The sequence below is a fragment of the Zalophus californianus genome, chromosome X (genome assembly GCF_009762305.2).
Source record: "Zalophus californianus isolate mZalCal1 chromosome X, mZalCal1.pri.v2, whole genome shotgun sequence".
Taxonomy (NCBI): domain Eukaryota; kingdom Metazoa; phylum Chordata; class Mammalia; order Carnivora; family Otariidae; genus Zalophus; species Zalophus californianus.
Window position 1 is genome coordinate 60,085,809 of NC_045612.1, and position 17,497 is coordinate 60,103,305.

Consider the following 17,497-nt stretch of genomic DNA (forward strand, 5'->3'; position numbering starts at 1 on the left):
TTTTTATCTTTGGGGTTAATACCCAGTAATACAATTGCTAGGTTGTAGGGTACCTCTATTTTCAACTTTTTGAGAAACCTCTATACTGTTTTCCAGAGTGGCTGTACCAGTTTGCATTCCCACCAACAGTGTAAGAGTCTTCCCTTTCTCTGCATCCTCGCCAACATCTATCATTTATTGACTTGTTAAATTTAGCCATTCTGACTGTTGTGAGGTGGTATTGCTTGTGGTTTTGATTTGTATTCCCCTAATGCCGAGTGATGGGGAACACTTGTTCATGTGTCTTTTGGCATTTGTATGTTTTCGTGGGAGAAATGTCTGTTCAAGTTTTCTGCGTAATTCTTGATTCCATTATTTGTTCTTTGGGTATTGAGTTTGATAAGTTCTTTAAAGATTTTGGATAGTAGCCCATTATCTGATATGTCATTTACAAATATATTCTCCCATTGTTTGTTGTCTTTTGGTTTTGTCAAATGTTTCCTTTGCTGTGCAAACGCTTTTTATCTTGATGAAGTCCCAGTAGTTCATTTCTGTCTTTTCAGATGTGTCTTGAAAGAAGTTGCTGTGGCCAAGGTCACAGAGGTTGCTGCCTGTGTTATCCTCTAGGATTTTAATGGATTCCTGACTCACATTTAGGTCTTTCATCCATTTTGAGTCTATTTTTGTGTATGGTATAAGGAATTTCTCCAGTTTCATTCTTCTGCATGTGGCTGTCCAATTTTCCCAACACCATTTGTTGAAGAGACTGTCTTTGTTCCACTGGATATTCTTTCCTGCTGTGTCAAAGAATAGTTTACCATAGAATTGAGGATCCATTTCTCAGTTCTCTTTCTGTTCCATTGATCTATGTGTCTGTTTTTGTGCCAATACCATATTTTCTTGACGATTACAACTTTGTAATACAGCTTTAAGTCCAGAACTGTGATGCCATTGGTTCTGGTTTTCTTTTTCAACATTCCTTTGGCTCTTCAGAGTGTTTTCTATTCCATACAAATTTTAGGAATGTTTGTTCCAGCTCTGTGAAAAAAGTTCATGGTGTTTTGATAGGGATTGCATTGAATGGATTGTTTTAGGTAGCATGGACAATTTAACAATATTTGTTCTTCCAGTCCATGAGCATGGAACATTTTTTCTATTTCTTTGTGTCTTCCTCAATGTTTTCTTGAGCGTTCTATAGTTTTCTGAGTACAGATCCTTTGCCTCATTTGTTAGGTTTATTCCAGGTATCTGGCTTTTGGTGCAATTATAAATGGGATTGACTCCTTAATTGCTCTTTCTTCTGTGTCATTGTTAGTGTATATAATGCAACTGATTTCTGTGCATTGATTTTATATCCTTCCACGTTGCTGAATTCCTGTATGAGTTCTAGCAGTTTTGGGGTGGAGTCTTTTGGGTTTTCCACATAAAGTATCATATCATCTGCAAACAGTGAGAGTTTGACTTCTTCTTTGCTGATTAGGATGTCTTTTCTTTTTGTTCTCTGCTGAGGCTAGGACATCTAGTACTACGTTGAACAACAGTGGTGATAGTGGACATCCCTGTTGTGTTCCTGACCTTAGGGGAAAAGCTCACAGTTTTTCCCCATTGAGAATGATATTCACTGTAGGCTTTTCGTAGATGGCTTTTATGACATTGAGGTATGTTCCCTCTATCCCTACACTTTGGAGAGTTTTAATCAAGAAAGAATGCTGTATTTTGTCAAATGCTTTCTCTGCATCTATTGAGAGGATCATATGGTTCTTGACCTTTCTTTTGTTAATATGATGTATCATATTACTTGATTTGTGGATGTTGAATCACCCTTGGGGCCCAGAAATAAATCCCACGTAGGCGTGGTGAATAATCCTTTTAATGTTCTGTTGGATCCTATTGGCTGGTATTTTGGTGAGAATTTTGGCATCCATGTTCATCATGGATATTGGTCTGTAAATCTCCTTTTTGGTGGGGTCTTTGGTTTTGGGATCAATATAGTGCTGGCCTCATAGAAAGAATTTGGATGTTTTGTTCCATTTCTATTTTTTGAAACAGCTTCAGAAGAATAGGTATTAATTCTTCAAATGTTTGGTAGGATTCCCCTGGGAAGCCATCTGGCCTTGGACTCTTGTCTGTCGGGAAATTTTTGATTACTGCTTCAATTTCTTTCCTGGTTGTTGGTCTGTTCAGGTTTTCTGTTTCTTCCTGTTAACGTTTTGGTAGTTTATGTCTCTAGTAGTTTATCTATTTCTAGGAATGCATACATTTCTTCCAGATTGTCTAATTTGTTGGCATATAGTTGCTCATAATATGTTCTTAAAATTGCTTGTATTTCTTTGATGTTGTTTGTGATCTTCGTCTTTCATTCATGATTTTATTTACTTGGGTACTTTCTCTTTTCTTCTTGATAAGTCTAGCCAGGGGTTTATCAATCTTATTGTTTCAAACAACCAGCTCCTAGTTTCATTGATCTGTTCTACTCTTCTTTTGTTTTCTATTTCATTGATTTCTGCTCCTCCTTATTATTTCTCTTCTTCTGCTAGATTTAGTCTTTATTTGCTGTTCTTTCTCCTTCCCTTTTAGGTGTAAGGTTAGGTTTTGTATTTGAGGCCTTTCTTGTTTCTTGAGAAAGGCTTGTATTGCTATATACTTTCCTCTTAGGACTGCTTTTGCTGCATCCCAAAGATTTTGAACAGTTGTGTTTTCATTTTATTTTGTTTCCATGAATTTTTTTCATTCTTCTTTAATTTCCTGGTTGACCCATTCATTCTTTAATAGGATGCTCTTTAGTCTCCATGTATTTGAGTTCTTTCTGACTTTCCTCTTGTGATTGTGTTCCAGGTTCAAAGCATTGTCTGAAAATATGCAGGGAATAATCTCAAACTTTTAGTATCCATGGAAACCTTATTTGTGACCTACTATGTGATCTCTTCTGGAGAATGTTCCATGTGCACTCGAGAAGAATGTGTATTCTTTTACTTTAGGATGGAATGCTCTGTATATATCTGTTAAGCCCATCTGGTCCTCTGTGTCATTCAAAGCCCTTGTTTTCTTGTTGATCTTCTGCTTAGATGATCTGTCCATTACTGTGAGTGGGGTGTTAAAGTCCCCTCTATTATTGTATTATTATCAATGATTTTCTTATTAATTGGTTTATATATTTGGCTTCTCCCAATTTAGGGGCATAAATATTTACAATGGTTCAGTCTTCTTGTTTAATAGACCCCTTTGTTATGATACAGTGTCCTTCTTCATATCTTGTTACAGTCTTTTGTTTAAAATCTAGTTTGTCTGATAGAAGGATGGCCACTCCAGCTTTCTTTTGATGTCCATTAGCATGGTAAATAGTTCTCCACCCCCTCACTTTCAATCTGGAGGTGTCTTTCAGTGTAAAATGTGTCTGTTTGAAGTGGAATATTGATGGGTCTCATTTTTTCATCCATTTTGATATCATTTGTCTTCTGATTGGAGTATTTAGTCCATTTACATTCAGAGTAATTATTGAAGGATATGAATTTAGTGCCACTGTATTACCTGTAAATTCCCTGTTTCTATAGATTGTCTCTGTTCCTTTCTGGTCTATGTTATTCTTGGGCTCTCTCTTCACTTACAGGATCCCCCTTAATATTTCTTGCATGGCTGGTTTAGTGATCACATATTCTTTTAGTTTCTTTCTATCTTGGAAGCTCTGCATCTCTCCTTCCATTCTGGATGAAAGCCTTGCTAGATAAAGTATTCTTGGCTTCATGTTCTTCCCATTTAGTACACTGAATATGCCATGCCAGCCTTTTCTGGACTGCCAGGTCTCTGTGGATAGGTCTGCTTAATTTCTTAGGTTATGGACCTCTTGTCCTGAGCTGCTTTCAGGATTTTCTCTTTGTCTCTGAGAAATGCATGTTTCACTATTGTATGTTGGGGTGATTTTGAAGGGGGTTTTCTGTGCCTCCTGGATTTGGATGCCTATTTCCTTCCCCAGATTAAGGAATTTCTCTGCTATAGTTTGCTCCAGTATACCCCTTACCCCTCTCTCTTTCCTCTTCTTCTGGGATCCCAATTATTCTAATATTGTTTCACTTTCTGGTGTCAGTTATGTCTCAAATTCTCCCCTCATGATCCAGTAGTTGTTTATCTTTTTTTTTCTCATCTTCTTTATTCTGCATCATTTTGTCTTCTGTATCACTAATTCTCTCTTCTGCCTCATTTATCATAGTAGTTAGAGCCTCCATTTTATATGGCATCTCATTAATAGCCTGTTTTATTTTGACTTGATTAGATTTTAGTCCTTTTATTTCTCCAGAAAATGATTCTCTAGTGTCTTCTATGCTTTTTTCAAGCTCAGCTTGTATCTTCATAATTGGTATTCCGAACTCTAGTTCTGACATCTTACTTATGTCTGTACTGATTAGGTCCCTGGCAGTCAGTACTGCCTGCCTTTTGTTCTCTTTTTTTGAGGTGAGTTTTTCCTTCTTGTGATTCTATCCAGAGAAGAATAGATGGACAAGAGAACAAAGTGCTGAAATGGCAATAACAACCCCAGAGAAATATATACTAAACAAATCAGAAGAGACTCAAAACTGAAAAAAAAAATTTTTTTAAAGAGAATATAATCAGACAAATGAACAGACTAGAGGAATACACTGGATCCTGTGTGTATTTTGGCCCTTTTGCTGGAAAAGTAGATCCCAAAAGGTACAGAAAGAAAAACTTATATATGTACAAAAATAAATTAAATACAGTTAAAGGATGGATTGTAACTGTAAAATGAAAATTAAAATACAAAAGAGAAAAAATAAGGAATATAAACAGGCAGCTGAATAGAACAGAGCAATACACTATATCCTGAGTGTATTTTGGTCAGTTTGTTAGAAGAAACTACATCTCAAAATTGTAAAGAAAGAAAATCTTTAAAAAAATTTTTTTTACTCTTGTTTTCTATTTCATTGATTTCTGCTCCTCCTTATTATTTTTCTTCTTCTGCTGGATTTAGTCTTTATTTGCTGTTCTTTCTCCTTCCCCTTCAGGTGTAAGGTTAGGTCATACCACCCTGAATGTGCCCAATCTTATCTAGAGAGACATTCTTATGGCCAGTGTCAAAGAGGTTACTGCCTCAGTTGTTTTTTAACATCGTTATGGTTTCCTCTCTTAATTTAGGTCTTTAATCCATTTTTTGGTCTGTAATCCATTTTGTGTATTTTTTTGTATGGTGTTAGAAAGTGGTCCAGTTTCATTCTCTTGCATGTGGCTATCCTGTTGTCCCAACACCATTTGTTAAAGACTCTTTTTTTCTTTTTTTTTTAATTTTTTATTGTTATGTTAATCACCATATATTACATCATTTGTTTTGGTGTAGTGTTCCATGATTCATTGTTTGTTCATAACACCCAGTGCTCCATGCAGAATGTGCCCTCTTTAATACCCATCACCAGGCTAACCCAACCCCCCACCCTCCTCCCCTCTAGAAACCTCAGTTTGTTTTTCAGAGTCCATCATCTCTCCTGGTTCGTCTCCCCCTCTGACTGACTCCCCTTCATTCTTCCTCTCCTGCTATCTTCTTCTTTTTCTTTTTTCTTAAAATATGTTGCGTTATTTGTTTAGAAGTAAAGACTCTTTTTTTCATTGGATATTCTTTCCTGCTTTGTCAACGATTAATTGACCATAGATTTGTGGATTCATTTCTGGGTTTTCTGTTCTATTGAACTATGTGTTTATTTTTGTGCCACTACCATGTTTTCTTAATCATTCCAGTTTTGTAATATAAGTTGAAGTCTGGAATTGTGATGCCTCCAGCTTTGCTTTTCTTTTTCAAGATTGCTTTGGCTGTTTGGGGTCTTTTGTGGTTCCATACAAAGTTTAGGATTGTTTGTTCTAACTCTGAAAAATGCTAGTGGTGTTTTGACTGCATTAAGTGTGTAGATTGCTTTGGGTACTATAGAGATTTTTATAGTATTTGTTCTTGCAATCCATGTCATCTCTTTATTTTTCAACAAACTCTATTAATTTCATAGAGAAATCTCACATGAATATATAATAAACATATTATTTGATATTATAATCACTAGCTCTAAGACATAGAACAACTAGCTGAACTATTGCATGAAAAATTAATGAAACCATTCAGAATGTATCAAATGTGTTTTTGTGATCCAGAAATATACTGCTTTTCCCAAAACATATAAGGCTTTGATGTAAAATATAAATTCATCTTGCTTTCATGAGAGCATATATTATCTTACCATCTTTTGCATGGTAAGGAGGCAATTATAGATATTAAAAGCACAATCTCGAGTAAGAATACCAACTGTACTACTTACTAGTTTTGTGATGTTGGGCAAATTATAGTATATTTGCCTTAGTTTCCTCATCTTCAAAAATAGAAATAGTAGTATCTACCTCATAGAGTCAGTGTCAGGATGAAAAGACAGTATTGTGTATAGTACATATTAGGCTCTCTATACAATATTAATCTTAAATTTTGTTGTCTGTGTCTGGTTTTTCTAAGAGGAGGAGTGAAAACTCATTAGGGTCAGGGATCATATCTTCAAAGTTGTTTTTTGTTTAATGACCCATGTTACTCAATCACCTTATTAATAGCATTTACTCAATGCTTGCTAATTGCAAAAGACTTTGCCTTTGACATTACATGAATCTATTATTGAAAAGATTTAAATGACCTAAGCTTTTACATTGTGAACATTTGTGAGATTATTGGAAATACAACTGTCTTTTGGATAATAAAACTGAATTTATACTGAGTAATACCAGATAATGTGTATTTCTTTCTCAGGTTCTTATGCAACAGGGCTATGATGCTGCTTGTGATATTTGGAGCCTGGGTGTCCTTTTTTACACGATGCTGGCTGGGTAAGAAACTTATATATTCAAAATAATACACATCATAATTTGAATTTCATCTGTATATCTCTATCTGTAAAAAAAAATGGATAGATGAATATAGCCTTAAGTAAAATGCTATGAACATTTTAAAGTATCATCTATTGTTTATTTATAAAATGTGAAAACATGAAGTAAGGTGTTTGATGAGGCATTATTCAGATATATAAATTAAAAGAATTTTCAACTAGAACTAAAACTTTTCTAAAAATAAAGCACATATTTTTATTTTGATATTTTACTTTCAGTGCATTAAGGTTTGGAAAATGTTTACTTGAACATAAAATAATTTCTTCTTTTAATGGGTATTTGCCCATTGAGCTTGTTGATACTTATTTAAATTTTTAAAATACTTGAATTCTGGCTTTCCTGGTGATAGAGATTAAGTAAGACTGAGCTTTATAAAAAATATAAATAGCAACAGAATACTAAACTCAGAAACATACACAGCAGCCTTCTCTGAAAAAGATAAATATTAAAAAAAAGGAATAATTGGATTATGTTACTGTTGGTAATTTACAAATAATATAAGTGCTGTTATACTCTTAATAATAATGTTATTTAAGAATAAATATTTATGGCTGTAGAAAAAGGCATAGAACAGAATTTGAAGAATTATAATGTAATTATATAATATACTTAGGTATGACTTTTTAAAGAAGGCATTTAGTATAATTTAAATATTCTTGACATAACAGGAGTGTTGTAAATATGTTATGAATATTGTGACTGATTTATTTATTGACTTGGTGGTAATTACATATATCAGTGTATTCCAAATATTTGTAGATATGCTATATACTTATACAAAATATTTAGTTATAGACCACAGGAAGTATTAAAGCAAAGAGTAGTTATCTCTACTTAATTGTTACATAAGAGAATTAAGCATTAGCATATTAAGATATCTTCCTCATACTTCTTAACCATAAGCCTTTCTATTCCCAAATTTGAATACCATTTGCAGTTCTACCTGTTAGAATGTTACAAAACCGATCACTTTTGTTATTCCATAATTAATTTTTAAACTACTTTAACTTTGTACAATCTATTTGTCTTCAACTATAGAGGTTTTTTGTTATATTGATATAAATATTTAACCCACTGTGTATAGACATTAATTAAAATATTGTTAACCTGTTCCCATGGATAATACTGATAAAATGCTAATGAATAAATTTGAACTAATCAATAAATACATTCTAAATATATAAAATTGACAATTTCTTCATAGTAGGTATATTTGGTTTACTAACTTATTGCCTGGGAGAATACAAAATTTTCATGTTTTATTCTGGTCCAATTTTAAGCCTATAGCTTTACATGAAATGCCACCTTTATTTTATTTTACATTGATTAACTGATCAAAGGAAAAAATATCAATGAAGGCAAGACTCTATTAATTAATTCATTAGGATTAAGTTCATTGAAGTGTAAAATTTGAAGAATGAAGGAAAATATTAGATGATACTCTTAATTTGCTGTAGTAAATATTTGCATGTTGTCTTATACTCTTCACTTTTAATTAGATTTAATTTGTATGTTAGGCCCTAATGTCTTTTAAAATCTATTTTATTAATAGCTACACTCCATTTGCTAATGGCCCCAATGATACTCCTGAAGAGATACTGCTACGTATAGGCAATGGCAAGTTCTCATTGAGTGGTGGAAACTGGGACAATATTTCAGATGGAGCAAAGGTATAAATTATAAATATCTTTGGTTTTGTTGCATTCACTTTAAATTGCTGAAATCTTTAAGTTATACCCTAGTCTGTATTTGCAGAGTATCCGATGGTGTTATATGTCCTTATTTGTTTTTAAGTCAACTCACATTTATATGTGGTTTGAACAAGATGAAGGCTGACTTTTTTTTCTACCATGCTTCTAGGCGATATTTCTCTCATATCAGTTCATATGTGTTCAAGGAATATAACCTATTTTCAGTATTAACCAAAACTAAAAATATAAATCTACTGGGGAAAAATGCAAATTTAAAGCCAACTAGAGCTGATTTCTGCATTTAGTGTATTTTTACACATCATTTTTTCTTTAACACAGACATTGACTAGTGATTATGCAGTTTTAATGTTAACTTACTCTTTGAGAATATACAGACTTTTTATCAGTACCACCTAGATACTTATTATTGAAAACTTAGAGCTGTCCAATAGAAATATAATGTAACCCACATATGTAATTTAAAAAATTCTAGTGGCCACATTAAAAAACAAAAAAGAAACAGGTGAAATTAATTTTAAGAATATCTTTTATTTAACCTGGTATATCCACAATATATCATTTCAATATCTAAACAGTATAAAAATTAATAAGATATTTTACATTCTTTTTTTTATACTAAGTCTTAAGGACCTGGTGTGTAGTTTATACTTAGAGCCCATATAAATTTGGACTACCCACATTTTTCAAAAAATTTTTTTTCATTTTTTATTTGTAGTTGACACACAATGTTACATTAGTTTCAGGTATACAGCATAGTGATTCAACTAGTTTATACATTATACTATGCTCACCACAAGTTGGACTACCCATATTTTAAAAGGCTTAATAGCCACATATGGCTAATGGCTGCCATAGTAGGCAGTACAGTTTCAGTGTAACCGGCCTGATTTAATTTAGGGAAAAAATTAATCAAACCTTGACTATGAACTCTTTTAACGTATATAATTTAAAAATTTTGAGTTTTAATTTTTTTTAAGATTTTATTTATTTATTTGACAGAGAGACACAGCGAGAGCAGGAACACAAGCAGGGGGAGTGGGAGAGGGAGAAGCAGGCTTCCCGCTGAGCAGGGAGCCCGATGTGGGACTCGATCCCAGGACCCTGGGATCATGACCTGAGCCGAAGGCAGACGCTTAACGACTGAGCTACCCAGGTGCCCCAAAATTTTGAGTTTTAAAACAAAAATCCAAAGGCTGTCAGTATGTGGCTTATAGGGTCCTGAAGCTTTAAGCTGCAATTTGAAGTAGAAAACAATTTAAGACAAAAGGAATTGCTTATATGTAATATCTGCTAATTATAAAACATAACTGTCTCAAGAATACTAGCTTATCTGTAGAGTATATTGTGGAGTAAATCTCATATCCTAATTATTATAGAGTAAATAAATCAGGGATTTGATTGTAACTGCCTTTTAAACATTAGAAAAACACATAAGGAATTATGTTTGGATCTTAGCTATGACACAAGTGTACCGTGTGGTATAGTAGAAAAAACACACGATTGGAAGCCAGGAGTATTATTAGTTTGTTAACTACTAACTAGCTGCCTCAGTTTTCTCATCTAAAATTTGGGGATTAAATTCTCCAAAATTCCATTTCTTTGCAGTTTGGTTTATTTATAATTTCTTGTATTTCTCCATGTAAAGTGATTGAAACTACTAATATTATTCAATAAATACTTGTATGTTCTAGTCAGCCAGTTTGTTTTTTAGAAAATGCATTTTCCCAAGGAGTAAGTCCAATGTTTAAATCTATACACATGATCCTCTTGCATTTCTTTTAAAAAAATAACTAGCAACAGTGAATGTAATGCTGAAATAGAGATTCATATGACAATTATGCTTAGATTTCAGTTTTCCATGTTCCATGTGTTTTATGTTTGAGTCTGTCTAGTGCTTAAGAAATAATAATACAGGGCACGTGGGTGGCTCAGTCGATTAAGCATCTGCCTTTGGCTTAGGTCATACTTCCAGAGTCCTGGGATTGAGCCTGCTTCTCCCTCTGCTGCTCCCCCTGCTAAAAAAATAAATAAATAAATAAATAATAATACATATTTAAGTTTGGTTTTATTCTCACCTCCTCTTTTAGTGTGATATTCTGGAGTAATTAACATAGGAAAAGATATTGGGGGATATTGTTGAAATATTTCACAAGGTCTTTCATGTATTCCCTTCTTATGGATCAAGTGACTTTAGTTCTGTCTTTGAAATTTTTCTGAAAATGGTGGCAAATGCTGAGCAAAGGAACTATATGAACCTTCTAAAAAAAAAAAAAACTATCTCCTGTACATTTTAACAGTTTGATTTTTTGTTTGTTTTAAATTAGTGATAAAGGTAAACTATTCTTCAGTTGCCCATAACTCCTTAAACGAGCACCCCTTAGTTGTGAGAATTGTGGCATTTGCTATCATCTCTTTTCTTTTAACATATAGTACATCACTAGTTTTTGGCATAGTGTTCAATGATCCATTAGCTGCGTATAACACCCAGTGCTCATCACATCATGTGCCCTCCTTAATGTCCATCACCCAGTTACCCCAACCCTCCACCCACCTACCTTTCCACAACACTTAGTTTTGTTTTGTTTTGTTTTGTTTTGTTTTGTTTTCCTGGAGTTAAAAGTCTCTCGTGGTTTGGCTTACTATCATCGCTTGACAGTTGCTTTACTTAATTGCAGTTCATTACAATTTTTAAATGTTCTTCTTGCTATTGGTGAATGCCAACACCAGAAGCATATAGAAGATGATTCTGTTTGCCTCCTGTCCATGCAGAGTTCATAAACTTTGTTCATTCAGTTAAAGTGTGGTAGGGGTGAGAGGTGGTAGTTTTATGTGTTTTATTGCTACAACAGTTTCAGCTAACTCCTCACCTCCAAACTGCAGGCTTCAAAAACATTGGCATTTTACTACGTCCCTTTTGTAAAACAGGGAAAACAAGAAGTATCTTGTAAACTAAGCAAAAGTAGAAGAGGCAAGAGTAATGAAAATCTCATGGTGTCACTCCATATAAACACAATAATACCTGATTAATTAGAAGACTGTTCTATCTAAATTTTATAGTATTTTAAGTAAACAAAGTGTTACTTTTTTCAAGTACATAGACTTTTAACCAACAAAGAGTTGACCAGTAGAAGTTCTTATGGAACAATTATTTATGACTTCTTCCCTCGTCTCCTGTAAAAAAAGCGACTTCTACTTTTCCTCTACTGTCTTCCCATTACTATGTTGTATGCACTTTATTAGAGCACTTAATACATTCTCCTTTGTCATGTATTTGTGTGCATTTTTATTCTTCCTCAGTGTTTAAATGTCATACTCATTTTTACATTTTCTAACACACTTAGCATAATACTTATTTGAATACTTTTTCATAAACTAATCTTTTCTTCAGATATACCCTCCATTGTTAAATTGCACACTAAGATTTTTCTGTCTGTATATAAAGATAGATACTGTCCTATTGTGAAAGACTGTAAATTTGCAAAAAGTGGCCAGGTTTTACATAAATAGTTATTTTTCATTTTGGCTTGAATGTTCTTTTAATAGAAGAGTCTTTGTTTACATATTTATAAGTCATAGATTTCTGGAGCTGAAAGGGACCTGGTCCATCATTGTGTAGTTAGATAAACCAAGGTGTGTAGAATTTATCTTCTCCATGCTCATACACCAATGAATGGCAGAGCTGGAGTTGATTTTCAGTCCAGTATTCTTTTCATTCTACTATAAGATAGAGAAGACTTTCTGGAGAAAGAAAGGCTTTATTAGTTTGCCTTATGTGAGTTGAATGAAAGAGAGAGATCTATAAACCTTTAATCATAACAGCAAAGGTGTTCTTGTTCACCCAATTCTATTATGTAATATGAAATTTAAGTATACCAAAACTTAACGTTTACATAATCTATATTACAGAAGAGTATAACGCTTAAAACATTTTAATGAAATTCTTTTAAAACTTCTAGTACCATAGCTTTTATTTTAATTTGTTTTCTTTTTTTTTGCTAAGTATGTTTCTTTATTTTTTTATTATGTTATGTTAATCACCATACATTACATCATTCCTTTTTGATGTAGTGTTCCATGATTCATTGTTCGCTATATAACACCCAGTGCTCCATTCAGTACGTGCCCTCTTTAATACCCATTACCAGGCTAACCCATCCCTCCACCCCCTCCCCTCTACAACCCTCAGTTTCTCAGAGTCTATAGTCTCTCATGGTTCATCTGCCACTCTGCGTTCCCCCCTTCATTTTTCCCTTCCTACTATCTTCTTTTTTATCATATAATGTATTATTTTTTTCAGAGGTATAGGTCTGTGATTCAACAGTCTTACACAATTCACAGCGCTCACCATAGCACATACCCTCCCCATTGTCTATCACCCAGCCACCCCATGACTCCCACACCCCACCACTCCAGCAACCCTCAGTTTGTTTCCTGAGATTAAGAATTCCTCATATAAGTGAGATCATATGATACATATCTTTCTCTGATTGACTTATTTCACACAGCATAATACCCTCCAATTCCATCCACGTCATTGCAAATGGCAAGATTTCATTCCTTTTGATGGCTGCATAATGTTCCATTGTATATATATACCACATCTTCTTTATCCATTCATCTGTCGATGGACATCTTGGCTCTTTCCATAGTTTGGCTATTGTGGACATTGCTGCTATAAACATCGGGGTGCACGTACCCCTTTGGATCACTACATTTGAATCTTGGGAGTAAATAACCAGTAATGCAATTGCTGGGTCATAGGGTAGCTCTATTTTCAACTTTTTGAGGAAGCTCCATACTGTTTTTCAGAGTGGCTGCACCAGCTTAAATTCCCACCAACAGTGTAGGAGGGTTCCCCTTTCTCTGCATCCTGGCCAACATCTGTCATTTCCTGACATTAATTTTAGCCATTCTGACTGGTGTGAGGTGGTATCTCATTGAGGTTTTGATTTGGATTTCCCTGATGCCGAGCGATGTTGAGCACTTTTTCATGTGTCTGTGGGCCATTTGGATGTCTTCTTTGGAAAAATGTCTGTCCATGTCTTCTGCCCATTTCTTGATTGGATTATTTGTTCTATGGGTGTTGAGTTTGATAAGTTCTTTATAGATTTTGGATACTAGCCCTCTATCTGATATTCCATTTGCAAATATCTTCTCCCATTCTGTCGGTTGTCTTTTGGTTTTGTGGACTGTTTCCTGTGCTGTGCAAAAGCTTTTTTATCTTGATGAAGTTCCAATAGTTCATTTTGGCCCTTGCTTCCCTTGCCTTTGACGATGTTTCTAGGAAGAAGTTGCTGCGGCTGAGGTCGAAGAGGTTGCTGCCTGTGTTCTTTAGGATTTTGATGGACTCCTTTCTCACATTTGGGTCTTTCATTCATTTTGAGTCTATTTTTGTGTGTGGTGTAAGGAAATGGTCCAGTTTCATTCTTCTGCATGTGGCTGTCCAGTTTTCCCAGCACCATTTGTTGAAGACACTTTTTTCCATTGGACATTCTTTCCTGCTTTGTCGAAGATTAGTTGACCATAGAGTTGAGAGTCCATTTCTGGGCTCTCTAATCTGTTCCATTGATCTATGTGTCTGTTTTTGTGCCAGTAGCATACTATCTTGATGATTACAGCTTTCTAATAGAGCTTGAAGTCCGGAATTGTGATGCCGCCAGCTTTGCTTTTCTTTTTCAACATGCCTCTGGCTATTCGGGGTCTTTTCTGGTTCTATAAAACTTTTAGGATTATTTGTTCCATTTCTTTGAAAAAAGTGGATGGTATTTTGATAAGGATTGCATTAAATGTGTAGATTGCTCTAGGTAGCATTGACGTCTTCACAATATTTGTTCTTCCAATCTATGAGCATAGAAGGTTTTTTGCATTTCCTTGTGTCTTCCTCAATATCTTTCATGAGTATTTTATAGTTTTCTGAGTACAGATCCTTTGCCTCTTTGCTTAGATTTATTCCTAGGTATCTTACGGTTTTGGGTGCAATTGTAAATGGGATCGACTCCTTAATTTCTCTTTCTTCTGTCTTGTTGTTGGTGTATAGGAATGCCACTGATTTCTGTGCATTGATTTTATATTCTGCCAATGTACTGAATTCCTGTATGAGTTCTAGCAGTTTTGGGATGGAGTCTTTTGGGTTTTCCACATATAGTATCATATCATCTGCCAAGAGTGAGAGTTTGACTTCTTCTTTGCCGATTTGGATGCCTTTGATTTCTTTTTGTTGTCTGATTGCTGAGGCTAGGACTTCTAGTAATATGTTGAATAGCAGGGGTGATAATAGACATCCCTACCGTGTTCCTGACCTTAGGGGAAAGGCTCTCAGTTTTTCCCCATTGAGAATGATATTCGCTGCGGGTTTTTCATAGATGGCTTTTAAGATATTGAGGTATATACCCTCTATCCCTGTACTCTGAAGAGTTTTGATCAAGAAATGATGTGGTACTTTGTCTTATGTTTCTTCTGCATCTATTGAGAGGATCATATGTTTCTTGTTCTTTCTTTTGTTAATGTATTGTATCACATTGATTGATTTGTGGATGTTGAACCAACCTTGCAGCCCAGGAATAAATCCCACTTGGTCGTGGTGAATAATCCTTTTAATGTACTGTTGGATCCTATTGGCCAGTATTTTGGTGAGAATTTTTGCATCCATGTTCATCAGGCATAGTGGTCTGTAATTTTCCTTTTTGATAGGGTCTTCATCTGGTTTTGGGATCAAGGTAATGGTGGCCTCATAAAACGAGTTTGGATGATTTCCTTCCATTTCTATTTTTTGGAACAGTTTCAGAAGAAAAGGTATTAATTCTTCTTTAAATGTTTGGTAGAATTCCCTTGGGAAGCCAGCTGGCCCTGGGCTCTTCTTTGTTGGGAGATTTTTGATGACTGCTTCAATTTCCTTAGTGCTTGTAGGTCTGTTCAGGTTTTCTTTTTCTTCCTGGTTCAGTTTTGGTAGTTTATACATCTCTAAGAATACATCCATTTCTTCCAGATTATCAAATTTGTTGGCATATAGTTGTTCATAATATGTTCTTATAATTGTTTATATTTCTTTGGTGTTGGCTGTGATATCTCCTCTTTCTTTCATGATTTTGTTGATTTGGGTCATTTCTCTTTTCTTTTTGATAAGTCTGGCCAGGGGTTTATCAATCTTATTAATTGTTTCTAAGACCCAGCTCCTAGTTTTGTCGATCGGTTCTACTGGTCTTTTGGTTTCTATTTCATTGATTTCTGCTCTGATCTTTATTTTTTCTCTTCTGCTGGGTTTAGGCATTATTTGCTTTCTTTCTCCAGCTCCTTTAGGTGTAGGGTTAGGCTGTGTATTTGAGACCTTTCCTGTTTCTTGAGAAAGGCTTGTATTGCTATATACCTTCCTCTTAGGACTGCCTTTGCTGCATCCCAAAGGTTTTGAACAGTTGTGTTTTCATTTTCATTGGTTTCCATGAATTTTTTTAATTCTTTAATTTCCTGGTGGACCCATTCATTCTTCAGTAGGATGCTCTTTAGCCTCCATGTATTTGAGTTCTTTCCAACTTTCCTCTTGTGATTGAGTTCTAGTTTCAAAGCATTGTGGACTGAAAATATGCAGGGAATGATCCCAGTCTTTTGGTACCAGTTGAGACCTGATTTGTAACCTAGGATGTGATCTATTCTGGAGAATGTTCCATGGGCACTAGAGAAGAATGTGTATTCTGTTGCTTTGGGATGGAATGTTCTGAATATGTCTAAGTCCATTTGGCCCAGTGTGTCATTGAAAGTCTTTATTTTTTTGTTGATCTTTTGCTTAGATGGTCTGTCCATTTCAGTGAGGGGGATGTTAATGTCCCCAACTATTATTGTATTGCTATCGATGTGTTTCTTTGCTTTTGTTATTAATTGGCTTATATAATTGGCTGCTCCCATGTTAGGGGCATAGATATTTACAATTATTAGATCTTCTTGTTGGATAGACCCTTTAAGTAGGATGTAGTGTCCTTCCTCATCTCTTATTATACTCTTTGATTTAAAATCTAATTTGTCTGTTATAAGGATTGCCACCCCAGCTTTCTTTTGGTGTCCATTAGCATGGTAAATAGTTTTCCACCCCCTCACGTTCAATCTGGAGTTGTCTCTGGGTCTAAAGTGAGTCTCTTGCAGACAGCATATTGATGGGTCTTCTTTTTTTATCCAATCTGATACCCAGTGTCTTTTGATTGGGGCATTGAGCCCATTTACATTCAGGGTAACTATTGAAAATATGAATTTAGTGCCATTGTATTGCCTGTAAGGTGACTGTTAATTTATATTTTCTGTGTTCCTTTCTGGTCTGTGTTACTTTTAAGCTCTCTCTTTGCTTAGAGGATCCCTTTCAATATTTCTTATAGGGCTGGTTTCGTGTTTGCAAATTCCTTTAGTTTTTGTTTGTCCTGGAACCTTTTTATCTCTCCTTCTATTTCAATGACAGCCTAGCTGGATATAGTATTCTTGGCTGCATATCTTTTTCATTTAGTCATCTGAATATAACCTGCCAGTCCTTTCTGGCCTGCCAGGTCTCTGTGGATAAGTCTGTTGCCAGTCTAATGTTTCTACCATTGTAGGTTACAGATCTCTTGTCCTGAGCTGCTTTCAGCATGTTCTCTTTGTCTCTGAGAGTCGTAAGTTTTACTATTAGATGTCGGTTTGTTGACCTATTTTTATTGATTTTTGGGGGGGGTTCTCTGTGCCTCCTGGATTTTGATGCCTGTTTCCTTCCCCAAATTAGGGAAGTTCTCTGCTATGATTTGCTCCAATATACCTTTTGCCCCCCTCTCTGTTTCTTCTTCTTCTGGGATCCCAATTATTCTAATATTGTTTCGTCTTATAGTATCACTTATCTCTGGAATTCTGCCCTTGTGATCCAGTAGTTGTTTATCTCTCTT

At 34.8% G+C, this 17,497-nt stretch overlaps 1 protein-coding gene across 2 annotated transcripts in view; it reads left to right on the plus strand.

The window, feature by feature from the left end:
- RPS6KA6 (ribosomal protein S6 kinase A6) overlaps positions 1–17,497 on the plus strand; it is a 191,753-nt gene that overhangs the window by 159,351 nt on the left and 14,905 nt on the right. For both annotated transcript variants that reach the window (XM_035725759.1, XM_035725760.1), the window contains 2 exons: positions 6,758–6,834; positions 8,447–8,564. In XM_035725759.1, coding sequence (XP_035581652.1) covers positions 6,758–6,834; positions 8,447–8,564 — 195 coding nt within the window. The remainder of the gene's footprint in view (positions 1–6,757; positions 6,835–8,446; positions 8,565–17,497) is intronic.